Source organism: Sitophilus oryzae, unplaced genomic scaffold, assembly GCF_002938485.1.
Source record: "Sitophilus oryzae breed Bouriz unplaced genomic scaffold, Soryzae_2.0 scaffold_1184_pilon_pilon, whole genome shotgun sequence".
NCBI classification, from domain to species: Eukaryota; Metazoa; Arthropoda; class Insecta; order Coleoptera; family Curculionidae; genus Sitophilus; species Sitophilus oryzae.
The window spans coordinates 1254859-1271411 of NW_022145820.1; the positions used below are offsets into that span (position 1 = coordinate 1254859).

A 16553-nucleotide genomic window follows, 5' to 3' on the forward strand; every position below is an offset into this window, starting at 1 on the left:
AACCAATAAAACTGGTTAAAAACAACAAGACACGACGTATGACGGATTTATATTTAAACCCATCCATAGATAACTTAAAAATTATTAGAAACTTTTGTTAGTAAAATAAATAGATTGGTATGGGACGTCATCTGCTTTTCTTCTGTCATCGTCTGTCGAAATCTTACCTGAGAAAAAAAAAGAGTATAAATACACCTGTCTTTAGGTTTTCTAGAGCAGTGTCACGCCTTAGTTGGCCTATGACCATTTTAACCATGACGATAACAAAATCTTGTTTATTTCCAAAAACGTCAAAATTGTCGTACGTCAATGATCAAATAATAATCTAAATTTCCGTTCATTTTACACAAAATTATCGTGAATGAAGTAACATGAAAATTCCCGTTAAAGATAAGAGCCTAGGTCATGCCACCCGTCGTGTTGCCCGAATTGTGCTGTCCACCATCAAGAAAATAGGCAATTCCAGAGGGGTCACCTTAAAGAAGATCCACGATTATATCAAGGAGGAATACCCGCATAATCCAACGAATATCATCAGGTTAAACAACACGTTGGAGAAGGCCCTTGCTTTTGGAGCGGTCAATAAAAGATCAGGAAAGTAAGTGAAAATAATTTTAAAAATTACTTTTGTTAGGCAAAAAAAGGTGTCTTTGAAAACGTCAGTTTGACTGCAAGATATTATCATTTTTAAGTAATACTACCATATTTGTTGTATCTTTATATATGAGGTATATTTTTATCCAGTACCACCTGATAATGAGAAATATCATACACCAGGTACAATCACTTTGTGTTAGTGCATAAATAAATATCCCACATACATTTGTTAAAAAGAAATGCCAAATTTTGGTCAAATTTAATATTTACTTTGTTATTTTTCTAATGCCTATAATTTTATTAATGTAAATGCTGATAGAATAACTATTGTTATGTTCAGTTCTTCATATCATTACTAAACAGCTGATTACATTCATGCAGACCTTCATTTTTCGCGAAAAGTTTGTTAAATTTTTAGTTTAACGTCAATGTCAAAAATTGTATAATACGACAAGCGATAATTTTTAGTTTTTGTTACAGAAATTACGATAAAGATTGCACAAAAATGTACCATATTCTTCATTTTTATTTGCTGATGGGTGTTTTTTAGTTATTATACAGGGTAAGCAAATGTCTCGAAAAAGCCAGTATATTTTTACACCAATATTTTCTTATAAAATATGGGAGAAATAGTAGCGCACATTTTAAAAATACTTCCATAGATGTACAGGGTGAATTAAATATTGATATTAATATATTTTTAGACAACAATTTGTAGATCCCATGTTTCCATATATTTTGCAATATATGGATTTACATATTTTGCAAATCGATTTACATATAAAAATACAACAATGACAGTGTATACCGAGTGGTTTCTGAAATACAGATTAAATGAATTTTTACATAATTTTTCTTCAACATAATGCTTTCTTTTTTAAAAATTCCGAATTGATCAACTGAGAGGGGTCTTGTGCAGAACAGGTCCCCACGAAATCGTGGTTTTTTTAATTTTTAATGTGGATCCCATAGTTAATGGAATGGTTTAAAAGAAAAAAATTGTTGGATGAACCACTTTTTCTACGAAAAAAAAAATTGAAAATTCCAAATTTTCACTACATTTCAATGCGAAAACTCCCTATTAGAACCTTCATAAAGACAGTAAAATACAAGGTTATGCACAGTGTTGCCATACTCACCCTGTGTAAAATCGACGAAAACGTTCTACTTTATATTCATTTTTTTTACATTTAGTACGCACTTTAAGAACACGAAAAATTAAAAATATAATAAACGAGGCAAAACAAAAACACTATAAAAATAAATTGACAATAAAATCATTACACAGTATTTAGCACAATTGTTTAAAAATATATTTTTCCCGGATTTGTTCAGTAAGATTCCGAAATCGATGTGATCTGCGTACTTCCAAACACTCCCCACCAACCTAACCTAACCAATGCATTAACACCCCCAAATAACCAGGCTAACCAATGCATTAACACCTCCAAATAACCAGACTAACCAATGCATTACCACCCTCCAAATAACCAGAATATCAACCTAACCTAACCAATGCATTAACACCCCCAAATAACCAGGCTAACCAATGCATTAACACCCTCCAAATCACCAGGCTAACCAATGCATTAACACCCTCCAAATAATCAGGCTAACCAATGCATTACCACCCTCCAAATAACCAGCCTATCTAACCTAACCTAACCAATGCATTAACACCCCCAAATAACCAGGCTAACCAATGCATTAACACCCTCCAAATAACCATGCTAACCAATGCATTACCACCCTCCAAATAACCAGGCTAACCAATGCATTAACACCCCCAAATAACCAGGCTAACCAATGCATTAACACCCTCCAAATAACCAGGCTAACCAATGCATTACCACCCTCCAAATAACCAGGCTAACCATTGCATTAACACCCTCCAAATAACCAGGCTAACCAATGCATTACCACCTTCCAAATAACCAGGCTAACCTAATTGAGCCTAATGACAAAACTTCATTGATTACGCGTCGAAAAACAGTATATATTAAAAAAACTTATATTTTCGTAGAACCTGAAAAATCCGCAAATTTTATTTCAGAAATTGCTTTAAAATAATCCACACTAACGAATAAGCTACTAGACAGTTCAATTTTTGTTGCACTAAAGTGATAACTTACCGTTTTAAGTCCCTCCACAACAACTTTATTTCAGAAGAAAATCATATAAAGTAATTTTATTGACAACGTCGCAAATTCTATGCGAAGGCCATAGATGACATACCGATGATCGATTAACTGTCAATCGAAAAAGTCATAAAATTGCTAGCTTGAGCTGATGTAAATAAATATATTTTCTTAATTTTTATGCTTACAAAGAAGATTCGTTACATTTTTGTGCTTAAATTAGATCATTCCACGTCTATATAAGGTAATAAAGTACTAATATGTGATGTTTTTACTGAATCCGTGTAGAAAATTTAACATATTTACTGTCCGTCGCCTGTACCTAAAATACGTTTTTTTGCCGCTTTTTAAAGATAAAACACATTCATCCAACAATTTTTATGCTTAAAAATATTCAGTTTAAGATAATCTTGCAAAAAAATCCCAAAAAAGTGTTAAATGCGTGGGGACCTATTGTGCACCAGAGCCAACTGAGAGTATATTATAAGGGTGTACCTTTCAAAAATAACCATATTAAAATAGGCAAAATTCTTAGTATGTACAATGTACACTATGTACATAGTTAGTCGAAACTATATCAAATAGGATACCCTATATTTAAAAGCATGAATCAACACAGTTTTTATTTATCGTTATTTTAAGCACTTGATATAGGTACCCTAAATGGAAATTTTTATACCTGTATTCCGTTTCCTAGATTCATTTTAGTCATCCTGCATATCCATAACAATATTTTTAAAATACCACTGTTCCCATATTTTTTATAAAATATTGGAATGAAAATATATCATGCATGAATTTTTGGAACAATCGGTCACCCTTTATAAGAACAGAATTCTAGACAGAAACACCAATAAAAACTGTCAAAGAAACCTAAATATGGAATCATACCTTTCATCAGTGCGTACAAAAATAGCCAATTAATATTCTAAATAGAACTCTATTTTGTAAAATAATAATATATTACTATGTTCATAATAGCGTAATGATTCATTAAAACTGTGGATAATTTAACGCTGATTTAATGAACTCACACGTAACTTTTTATATACAAGAAGCCTGAATGTACCTGTATGGTCCCACGTAATAAACTGAATTTAATTATTTTGGTGATAAATTGATTCAATATTTTACGACGTGTTATTCTAAAATGAATATTATTAGATGTAGTAATGTATTAATTTTATAAGAGTTATAATTAGCTTCTTCATTCAAAACTTATGTAAAGATATTCGTACAAAATAATGAAAGGAAATATAGTGTAACAACATGGTATTAATTTTAACAACAGTACTACCTACTGGTTCTCAACAATTAATAAAAGTGGCTTATCAGGTCTCGAAATGTTTATCTAAAAATATAGTAAAATACAGATTATTTTTCCTGTTTGGGATATTTGCGACATGCATCATCACATGCAGGGTGTCCAAAAGATAGTGTATCTGACTTTGGTGGGTGATTCTACAGATAAAAAAAAGTTCCTATAAACATATATGCTCTGATATGCTTCCCGAAGAAGTTACAGCCGTCGAAAGGTTAAATAAAAATAACATATTTTGTTTATTTCTAAGAACATTGGTAAACCGTTTTTCTTGAAATTTGGTACTCTTACAAACATTTTAATGTCAAAGTGAATGGTGATTATGAAAAATTCCGTCACAGCCCTGAAAGGGTACTCTCCATTAAGCCAGGGACTACTACTGGTAGTACAAACAAACAAACAAACAAACAAACAACGCTTTATTGTGCAAAAAGCCAAAACAGCTTCATCGACAAAGCACTCACAAACAACAAAATCACAAAAAAATACAAACAACAAAAAATACACAATACAAATAATACAATTCAAAAAAATTTAAATCTTTAAAATTACAAAAAGAATATACATGGACAATTTTAGAACAGTACGCAGTAAATAGATATAATTTTAAAGTTATAAAATATTAAATACTTGACCTTTGACCAGTGTGTGAGATGATCAAAATTTTAAAATTCAAAATTGTTCATAATTAAACAGCAACAAAAAAGTCGTTTACCGCATATAGGGCTCTCTCCAGTAGGTATGATTTTAGAGCTTTGCGAAATGCGGGAAAAAATGAAAGCGATTTGATATTCAAAGGCAGATGATTGTACATTTTTTTGGCATTGTACCCTATTGAACCTTTAACTAGTTCTGAGCTCGGGGTTGGCAAATAAAGATCGTGCTCTGCATTCCTAAGTGGATAGTTATGAGATGGCCTTTCGGGAATAGCAGATATGTGCTTGCGGATTAAGCAAACGGATTCAAAAATGAATAAAGAAGGAAGAGTCAGTATTTTCAAATTTTTAAAGAAATTCTGGCAGTGAGTTCTACTGTTCAGTCCCAATAAATATCGAACTGCTCTCTTTTGAAGTTTGAAAACACGATCAAATTTTGTTGCGCAGCAAATACCCCAGAATGGAAGGGCATAACGAAGATGTGACTCAAAAAGGGCATAATAGGCTATTCTAGAGGTTGAGAAGTTAAGTTCCTTAGAAACTGATCTTAGCGCAAAACAGGCAGCGCTTAGTTTCTTTGATAGAGCTTCAATGTGAAAGTCCAATGAATATGTGAATATGAAAAAAATTTTTAACGAGTTGTCTACCAGAAGTCCTAAGAACTTCACACCAGTCCACGACGTCAATAGTAGTGTTATTAAGTACAAAATTTATAGTACTTTTATATGACAAAACTTTAGTTTTTGATAGGTTGAGGCATAGGAGATTAGAATCGCACCAAGACTTAATGGTTCGTAAGTCACTGGATATAGTATCATATAGTGCCGCAACATCTGGGCCGCTCCAAGTGAAACTAGTATCGTCCGCAGAGAGGCAGATTTTACCGCTAATGTCTAGATTTGCAATGTCGTTGATAAACACCAGAAACAAAATAGGGCCAAGTACTGAACCCTGAGGGACACCACATTCTATAGGCTTACAAGAAGACATAGACGTATCAATCCTCACAAGCTGCCTTCTGTTGCCAAGATATGACTCAAGCCATTCGAGCGGCACTCCCCTGAAACCATAGTATTGCAATTTGTTTAAAATAGTATAAAAATTTGTACTTCTTTCATCCTTATAGATACAGTAATTTCTAATTTCACCAAATGAAAACTAAAACTAGGATTTGTTTGTGCTCTTGGTTTAGTTCGAAACGGTAAACGGTTTTTAAGTTATTTGTGTTTAAAGGTTCCGATGCATGGATTTATTAGTATTAGCGAAATCAAGAGATTAATTTGTTTAAAATTTCTTTACATTTTATCATTTCACTAATACTAAAATCGATGCATTGTAATCTTTAATATTAAAAACCGCTCACCGTTTCGAACTAAACCAACAGCACCTTTTTTATGTAAAAAAGTTCTAATTTTTTATGTCATTTATTGAATTGCTGTATCTATAAGGATAAAAGAAGTACCACCAGTAGTACAATCTACCCTAATGGAAAGTACCCTTTCAGGACTGTTAGGAAATTTTACAATTTTTAATTCTTCAATTTATGTACATTATGTATTACGATTATTGCTTAAAATTATAGGAAGAATTGAAATTACGCAATAATATACAGAGGGTTTCATTTAAAAAAAAAAGTTTGATGTGACACAACTTAATGACCGATCCTGTATACTTAAATTTACTAGTAAATAATAGGCATTTGAAAACACAGTCTCGGCAGAATGGCATCATTAAAACAAACACATCGAAATTAATTAAATCGAATTGTTTAATTGATATTTTCAAAAGAAAATTCTATTTAAAAAAATGAAACTTTGATGTGCCACGACTTTATAAACGACCCTGTATCCTGTATACTTAAATTTATAACTCGCTAATAGATATTTAAAAATCTAATAACTTTTATATTTAACTTTTTGCGGTACCTCCTATATTTTCCCTAATAATCGACCGTTCCCATACATAAAAGCGACACTGTATTTTATTTTTATTTGACCTTTCGGGAGCTGTAACTTCTTCGGGAAGCATTTTAGGGCATATATCCATAGGAACATTTTGTTTTATTTTTATTTGTAGAATCACCCACTAAAGTTAGGTACACTCTGCATGTATTTTAACAACATGTTAACATGCAATAATTACAGGTATGTTTTGGGTGATATAATCAAAGAGCTGGTAGAGTCTAGGACTACGAAAAGAGCCTATGGAATTATACAAGCAAGGAGACGGAGAAGACGGCGCGGCAGATCTAGGAGACGCAGAGGACATAGGAGTCGACACTCATCCAGAAGAAGATCACTAAGTTGTCGCAGAAAAAACAAATAAGTCAAAATGAAACACACTACATTATGACGATGAAGTTGTGGCCGTTTTAACTAATAAATATTCTGTCATGTTTTAAATATAACTTGTGTTTTTCTTTATAATTATTATTTATATTCCTAGCGAACAAGTGGATAATGTTAATTTTTAGTTGTAGTAGCTAATTACATTTTTATACGGTCGTATGCGAATAATTACTTTAGTTCAAATCAAATAAACTTTTAGTAAACGTGATTAAGCTTGACCGGCACAGCGTTGCCCACTTTTACATATTTTTTCTCAATCAAAATATTTTAGGAAACAAAAATACATTAATTATAAATATATAAACAGTTATTATTTACATCAACAAAACTCGCCTTCTTAACAGTACTTAAGGAACATAAAGGGCCATTACTACCGCTTTTACGTTCAAAATATTCTAATAAAGTTTGCCATGAGTTTTTTACGGCTATTAAGCTATCTTGTACACTTCGAACTAAAAGAGGTTCTAAAAAGATCAATGTTCGGCTGCAAGGTCTGCTAGTAAACACTTTTAAGCTTAAAGTATCACAACACTATTTAAACCAAAAACTCGTAATACAAAACTGAAGTGTCAAAACGAATAACAATGTCAGGAAATAAATAAATAAATAAGGCAACTTGACATTTTTTAGAGCAGAGCTACCACCTGAATCTCCAGCGGGAAATTTAAATTTCAGTTAGTCAGCTCGGCGCCGAATATGTGCATGGTTGGCCAACAATGTATTGAAAAATCGCTCCCTCGATTAAGTAACTAAAAGTTTAATTAATACCAAATATAGGTATGAAATTTTAAAACATTTTCCGATGCACGTCATCAATCACATCGAAATTGACACTAAAGCCTATAATTACAGTTGAGGGTTGGAACCTTTGGTGTTACACAGCAAAATAAAACACTATATCACCACAATACACCAAAAGACGTTTACTTTTACACTGGACGCGCGTTTCGCTAACCATCAGCAGATGATGCTAACATGGTTAGTGAAACGCGCGTCCAGTGTAAAAGTAAAAGTGTTTTGGTGTATTGTGGTGATTTAGTGTTTTATTTTACTAAAGCCTATAAACCTGAGTAAATGAAATTTTAGCAAAAATGTTTAAATTTGTTGACTAAATTAAAATACCAAGCAGCTCTTCATTATACTTTATAGAGCAAATGATTGTAATAGATATTTTATTTAGATTAAAGCTGCAAAAATTAGTTTAAACCGATTTTTATTATCGCCTTGTTGGTCACATTGCGCCATGTTCAGCAATGTTGTCGTGTATTATTTGACAATTACCCTAGTGTCAGTCATTATTTTGTATAATATCGTGTTGTTGAATTTTTGGGAGTAATTCTCGTTTTTTACCGTTTTTCATAGTTTTTTTTCTTAAATTGTACTTCTAAGCACAAAAACAGCTACCTAAATATCAGTTGACCTTGTATAGCCTGATATTTAATTACAGTAACCAATGAGTGTTAAACCAAATTGAAATTTGGCCCGAAAAGTTATACAGGGTGAGACAAAATTAATATGGAACATTAGTCACTTTTAAAAGCAAGTTACTCCTTTATTTTAAATGGAACACCCAGTATATTATTCAGGTGTTCAATGGGGAATTTTTGTATCTTCAAAATATTATTAAGGTTAGGTTAGTTCTACAACTTAACCTAACACCTCAGACAAATATTTTCCTAGATATTTTAATTTTTATGTCTTATTTTTATGTTTGATTTTGCGTCAGTAGATCTTTATTATTGGAAAAAATTAACCAATATTTGAAGTATGAATAAATACTGAAACACATTTTTCTTGCTGACTTACAATACACAGCAGAAATAGTTATTTCACTTAGGTATACCAAAAAGCACACACACAATCCTAAATAGATTAAATCGAAATTCTAAACTGTACATCTTGTTTAAGCGTGAGCAGAATATTTCTCTATTTACAATTATATCGAGAACTTTCGTTATTAAAGCAGAGTTGAAAGTAAGAGAAGTTGGTATTGCTGAAAGGGAATTCGAATTTCGAAATATATTGTAAAAGTTTACGACTTTAAAAAGTTTCATTAGATAAAATAAAAGCTTTTAGTTTTTAATTTTCTTATCAATAGATTATCACCAACAGTACTATAGAATATACCGGATGCGTCTCAAAAGTGGCTCACCCCTATAACTTTTTTATTTTTTCAGATAAAACAACGAGATTTGATATGTTAGTATATGACATAAATTGGGATTTATTGACGTATTCAATAATTGTTTTCGGTCACTTCCGGTTTCACCGGAAATTACTACAACTTTTGATTTGTAAATGGCACCCTCGGTATTTTTTTACTTTAGTCGATAGAAAATGACACTCTGAATCGAATGACTTAGTTTTATTTAATAAAATACCAATAGTAGACTTAGGTTGACGATTTCATCGTGGTCGCGTGACATTTTTAAATTTGTCGGATGTAGATTTATTCCGTTTCTTTCTATTCTTTGTTTCATTTTTCACCCGAACAACTTACATCTTCGCACTTTAGAAGAATCTCGTTTTGCCGCTGCAATAAGTTTCTTTTATACCGAAACTTTCCTGTCTCTAATGGAACCGGATAAATCGCAAACAAATATTCAGTTTCTGGCGTACGTAGGTATGTGCCAGAGACGAAATATTCAACACAGTATATTTATACATAAATATTCAGTAGTCAACGCCTGGATCATGCATATATAAATTCGTTTGAATTATCGAACGCGCTATACGGTTTTCATTTTAAAACAATATTTTTAGTTAGTACTTTATACTGACATTTAATACTCCAATTTTGAAAATTATTTAAATTTATTAATTGGCAATCATAGTTTTTATCTGCATTTTTAGTAAACAAAATTAGTTGTAATAACAGTAATAGGAATTCAAAATGGCAATTATATTGGTATACTATACTATCGAAGAAAAAACGGTGTCAAAGACGACTGGAGAATGACAACCGATGATAATTTTGGCGAGGTCAAGCCCTAGACGTTATTTGCTTGGCCTGTTCTCTTCTTTGTTTTTAATTGCGCTTTTGGCGTTTACTGCCAGTCAGCCATAAGAAGGTTGTAATTTATTTTTATACCGGGTGGTGCATCGTCGCTGGAAACATAGAATTGCAAATTTTAAGTCTACGTTTGGTAAAACACACATGCCAAATTTGAACAATTTTGGACAAGCCGATTTTGAGTAACTTGAGAAAAACGGCCTTTATTTTCAAATTAAATCTGAATAGGCAACAATGAAAAGCCAGTCAAAAACCGACACACCTTAAGTTTTCAACGTCATTATTTTTATTAAAATAAAATTACTTTTCACAATGACAAAATCATAGTTTGTAAACCTAACGTATGCCTGTATTTGATTGGTGTTTGATTGTTACCTGTTCGGTTTTAATATAAAAATAGATGCAATCTTTCTTAAATTACTCAAAATCGGCTGGATCTAAATTGTTTATATTATTAATAATATTTAATGTGCGTCTCAAAAGTGGCTCACCCCTATAACTTTTTTATTTGTCAATAGTCGTCGTTTCCAAGCCAACCAAACGACTTTTTTCGATCATAAGAAATATTCAGTACCTATAAAAGAATTTTTATATTTGTTGTTTATTCTATGTTCAACACGAATAAATTTTCAATACATAAACGCTGATTTTTCATCTAAAGATATTTTCGTCAAACTTATTATATACCGGGTGCGTCTCAAAAGTGGCTCACCCCTATAACTTCTTTATTTTTTCAGATAAAAAAGCTAGATTTGGTATGTTAGTATATGACATAAATTAGGATTGAATGACCTATTCAATTGTTTTGGTCACTTCCTGTTTCACCGGAAATGACTACAATTTTTGATTTTTAAATGGCACCCTTGGTATTTTTTTTTACTTTATTCGATAGAAAATAACATTCTGAATAGAATGACATATCGTATGTCAACTTTTGACATTCTCGCTTAATAAAAAATCGTATTTTAGTTAGAAAATTATTATTACGTGTTCCAGTTAGAAAATGCTCAAATCGTATTTTTAACCATATCTCAATTTTTTCAAACGAAACGAGGGTGGCTCATTAGCATATTTGGAATAAGAATCTTTTTACTAATAATTTGATACCACACACTTAGTATTTCGAGTCAAATTTTCGTTACGAACCGCATGTTATAATTTCAAACAAACCATATGCGAAAATGTCAAAAGTTGACATATCTATCGATTAAAGTAAAAAAAATACCGAGGGTTCCATTTAAAAATCAAAAGTTGTAGTCATTTCCGGTGAAACAGGAAGTGACCGAAAACAATTGAATACGTCAATAAATCCTAATTTATGTCATATACTAACATACCAAATCTTGTTTTTTTAACTGAAAAAATAAAAAAACATATAGGGGTGAGCCACTTTTGAGACGCACCCGGTATATTACACATTTTAATGTGGCAACACTGTCGCTTTCAGTTCCACACCGTCTCCGATATGCCTTCGCTAGCCGAATTGGAGAAAATGAGTGGTTTATGCGATGGCCGCAGAACGAGTAGATGCGCCACCGTAGAGCACTTGAGATGAAAGGTGAAATCAAATGAGCCTTGTCACGAATTTGTCTATTTGTTTGCGTATCTTTCAATTTTTTTCAGTCAACGATATAAGTATCGTAACTACGGCGAGTTTTACCCTAACTTTTTTTTTATTTCGTCAGGTCCACAATAAAAAGATTTGATAAACAAAATTTTCTATTTTTCTAAAATATACAAACTACTGTTTTTGATACTTCAGTGCTTAGGAAAATCATTGAAAATTAAGAAAGTTTTGTTTGGCTCTAGTTTCCTTACCTGTAATATTATCCATCGATTCAGACCTGCAACAGAAAAAAAAAACCATATCATTAACAGTTATTCAAAAGAAGTTACAGAAGTATAATCTAAAAATAGCAGCGTTCAAGGACTTAAGGGACATTTTACGTTTAATATTTCTTTTTTTGCTAACGGTTGAAGGCCAATGTCGTTGTCTTTATCTCAGAAGACGGTGAAGGATATGTTTATCCGACAGTTAATGACTGTAAATTGCATCCTTCTCTTTCAATGCGCGCTTTAGAAACGCTCCAGCGCGATGGAGATTTTTGCTGAATTGTTTTTATTCATGAACTCTCAGACAGAATTGCTTTTATTGCTCTTCTTCTTTTTAAACCTGTTCATTGCAAATTTAAATTCATAAAAGTTTAAGTAATACCCCCTAAAGTTTTCTGATGCTTGTATAATGTGGAATTTATAATAAATCTATTTTTAGAAACAATATTTTATCTATTTTCCAGAGGCGACGCTTCCGTTGATGCGGATGATGCGTCGCAGCCTTTCAAAATATTGAAATGCGTTTTTATTTGAAAAAGTCACTGAGAATAATCATAATATAATATAGTATATTATATCACGAGACCTATAAATTTAATCGATTAAACTATTCAAATATATTTTGCGCGTGATTTTGCTTGGAAAATAGTTGAATGGGGCACAATAATTTAATAAAAACTTTTATTCTTATATTATTGGGCATGAACCTATTTTCTAAAAAGCAAAATCATGCAAAAAATTATTTGGGTAGTTTAATCAATTTAATTTATAGGATGAGTGATATACGGCTAGATTATTTCCTGAATGACTTAGAATGAAGCGAATGACTTAGAATGGAGCAAATAGCTATAAGAATTTTATTAACTATAAAATTAACATTTTCGGACAACATTTTTTCAAAATGAGGTCTCGTAAGTAATGTTTGTGCTTTACCTTGGTTACGCATCCCAACAATGCATCGAGGACCGTTTCGCATGTCAACATATCAAATTCTGACGTATTTTTCTCCACTTATTTGTTCAAAATAATATCGAATAAGGGAAACGTAGGGAAAAAAAACGGCGACAGCAATGGTGGTGAAATAAAAATCGCTACCATTTTATATGTAAAATCTGTAGAAGTGGACCGACTGTCCCTAGCGACTCATGTATGATGAGTTATAACTCAAGAAAGAGGGACACAATAGATCTCTAAGGTCGCAGAGATTAACCCCCCTCCCACTTATTCTAAATTCTAATTCTATATGTAAAATTATATGGGGACTATCATGATGTTTACTTCTAAGCCAACTTGAAGCCGTTTTTTTTTTGGATCATGCAGTATTTATTTTGAATTTATTTCCTTTTTAGTAATAACTAATTTCAAGTGAATTGCTCAGTAATTTCCAATTAATTTTATTCTGGATGTGTAAGTCAAAATATTTTTTATTTTATATTTCTTAAATATTGGCACATATCAAAATACTAATAATATTTTAGACACGCCTTATTTTATTTGTACCTTAAATGTCAACTAAATATCGAAACTCAATTAAATAACAAGATGTTAATAAAAAACAATGGCAGTAAATTGCATTCGTTTTTTTTTCATTTCCCTGTTTTTGAAACCGTCCGTTCAAATCAGATTAAAAACTTTTATATGAAATGTTTTTTTTCTGTCGCAGCCAAAATCAAATTTTAGATAAAATAGGATGTTCTAAAATTGGAGAGCAAATATAATCGGAAATAGCATATGTCATTTTCATTAGAGATCTCTATAAAAATATTTTTAATAGTTAGTATGTAAATAGGTTACTAGTTACATATTTTATGCATAAATTCTTCTTGTATGCTGTATTTGTTATTATAAAAAGGATACAAACATTGCATTTCAGCATCTCAGATTCGCTGATGACATAGTCCTAATTGCCAATAACCCTGAAGAACTACAAGCACAAATTAACAAACCAAATACAGCCAACAACAAAGTAGGCCTCAGAATGAATTTAACAAAAACTAAAAACTAAAGTAATGTACAACAAACTAGTAAACAGAAAAGACATTCTAATAAATATATTTATTTACAGACAAGCGAGCATACAAGTCTATACATATTTGGGACAACTGACACACAGCTCGGAATCTCTACTGCCAGAAATCAACAGAAGAGTTAAGTTAGCATCGAGTACTTATGGAAGAAACTCAATCATATTCAAATGCCACTTTATCTAAAGAAGAAAACATTCGACCAATGTGTACTACCAGTCATGACCTATGCATACGAAACCTAGACACTTAAAACAGACATCATAAGGAAACTGAAGATCGCACAATGCTCAATGGAACAAAATATGCTTGGAATAACCAAAAGAGACCGTAAAAGAATAGAGTGAATACGACAAAAGACAAAGGTAACAGATGTCATCAACAGAATCAAATTCCTTAAGTGGCAATGGGCAGGATACATGGCAAGAAGGATGAACAATAGATTACATGGGCATGGTACCCACGAGGAATTAAGAGATCTAGAAGAAGACCAAACCTGAGATGGGACCATGATATTTGGAAATTAGCAGTGATAAATTGGGCCCGCATGGCCAACTATTGACCACAAAGAGAGTATCTAAATATGTGAGGGAGGCTACACCATAACTGGAAATGGTTGAATAATCTGAAAATGATGATGAATAATTAGAACAAAGTAATTAGACCAAAATATTTCAGTTCGATTCATCTTCGATTGTATATATAATTAAGCATTCACCATTTTTAAATACATATTTACTTTTTATTATAACAATATTTGTTGCAAATAGAAACAATGAATATAAAAACGCAATTAAAATAAATTATATACCTACATATTATAAAGAAATTAGAAATATTGAAGTTCACTAAAGGAATATCAGGTGCGTCTCAAAAGTGGCTCATTCCCTTAACTTTTTTATTTTTGTAGATAAAAATAACAAGATTTCGTATGTTAATATATGGCATAAGATAGAATTGATTGATGTATTCAGTTGTCTGTTCTGGTCACTTCCTTTTTCACTGGAAATGACTACAACTTTTGGTTTTTAAATGGCGCCCACGGTAAATTTTAACTTTATTTGATAGAAAATGAGACTCTAAATAGAATGACATTTCATATGTCAATTTTTGACATTTTCGCATATGTTTTATTTCAAATTATAACATGCTCATAGCGACAACGAGCTCGACATGAATAACGACAACTTGATTCGAAATAGCAAGTGTGTGGTAACAAATTATTCGTAAAAAAATACATTTTCCAAATGTGCTAATGAGCCACCCTCGTTCCATTTGAAAAAATTGAGATATGATTAAAAATACGATTTGAGCATATTTTAACCGGCCAGGACCACACACAAAAAATATTAGACGATCAAAACTATTTTTCCAAGGCTCCTTGATTAAAAATTAGTGTTTTAACACAGTCGTGGCCCTTTAAATTGAAATTTAAATACGATTTTCTTTAAAGCAAAAATGTCACAATTTCATACATGATATATCATTCTATTCAGAGTGTCATTTTCCATCGAATAAAGTAAAAAAATAGCGAGGGTGTCATTTAAAATCAAAAGTTTAGTCATTTCCGGTGAAACAGGAAGTGACCAAATACAATTTAATTCGTCAATCGATCCTAATTTATGTCATATACTAACATACTATATCTCGTAGTATTATCTGAAAAAATAAAAAATGTTATAGACTTGAACCACTTTCGAGACGCACCCGGTATTCATAAATGTTAAAGACAGATCGGATTTAAATTCTTTTCCTTTTTCTGTAATGCTCCCAAATCAGAGTCTTTTGCTTCGCGAAAAATAAAGAAAATATATTTTTCTGACAGAAAATTGATTCCTCGACTTCCGGTTCTCGTTTTTAAAACTATATCGACACGATAAAACTCTTTTGGCTGAACTGTTTTTATTGATAATCTTTCATAGAGAGAATATATTGTTTATTGATATTTTTGTTTTTATATTTGTTCTACATGATCCTCAGGTTAAATTGTAAAAAGGTTATTGTTTTCTCCGTTAAAAGTGACCAATTTCAACCATCTTGTCCCATAATTTAATTTCAAAACAACAGAAATATGAATGTTTTTGCAATTGTATGAGTAATGTTTTTGATACAAAAATAAACCTTCTTTAATAACTAAAAGGGCACTTATACTAAAAACTAATGTTAAAGAGAATTCAATAGAGCTATAAAAATGAGAATGTCCGGTAATAAAAAAGAAATTGTAATTACTTCCCACCTTGTTTTCAAATTCCGAGAGCTTCTGGACATTATTGGAGTGATTAAAACATGTCACGTTTTGGATATTGCTCAGAGCTCGATTAATGCTCCAATCATCATTGTTTCCGCCATTGCAGTTCGTTCGTAAAAAAGAGGCAACGTGTGTATCCAAAATAATAAAAGAAGAGGGAAAGATTATAATTATTATTATTTCTAAATACAGAGTCAATATTTTGTCCTTATGATTTTTTTAGCCAGCCTGTAGCTACAGATAAAATTTTGTTTAAGTGCAAATCTAAAGTACGTTCTAGGATGTATTTGAGGAAAATATTTTAACTTCTATAAGGTGGCTCAAAAAAGTGTGAGTGGATAGGGATGATTTTTTTTAAATGGGACATCCTCTATA

General features: G+C 31.5%; 2 protein-coding genes across 5 annotated transcripts in view; one reads left to right on the forward strand and one right to left on the reverse strand.

Annotated features, from left to right (window-relative positions):
* The window catches only part of LOC115891511 (PDF receptor), a 152088-nt gene that overhangs the window by 25464 nt on the left and 110071 nt on the right, over positions 1 to 16553 (reverse strand). For all 4 annotated transcript variants that reach the window (XM_030911978.1, XM_030911980.1, XM_030911982.1 and 1 more), the window contains one exon: positions 11892 to 11917. In XM_030911978.1, the coding sequence (XP_030767838.1) occupies positions 11892 to 11907 (16 nt within the window). In that variant the 5' untranslated portion in view covers positions 11908 to 11917. The remainder of the gene's footprint in view (positions 1 to 11891; positions 11918 to 16553) is intronic.
* LOC115891512 lies at positions 262 to 7119 on the forward strand. Its single transcript, XM_030911983.1, has 2 exons — positions 262 to 598; positions 6857 to 7119. The coding sequence occupies exons 1-2, from the start codon at positions 372 to 374 to the stop codon at positions 7035 to 7037; spliced, it is 408 nt and encodes a 135-aa protein (XP_030767843.1). The 5' UTR covers positions 262 to 371; the 3' UTR covers positions 7038 to 7119.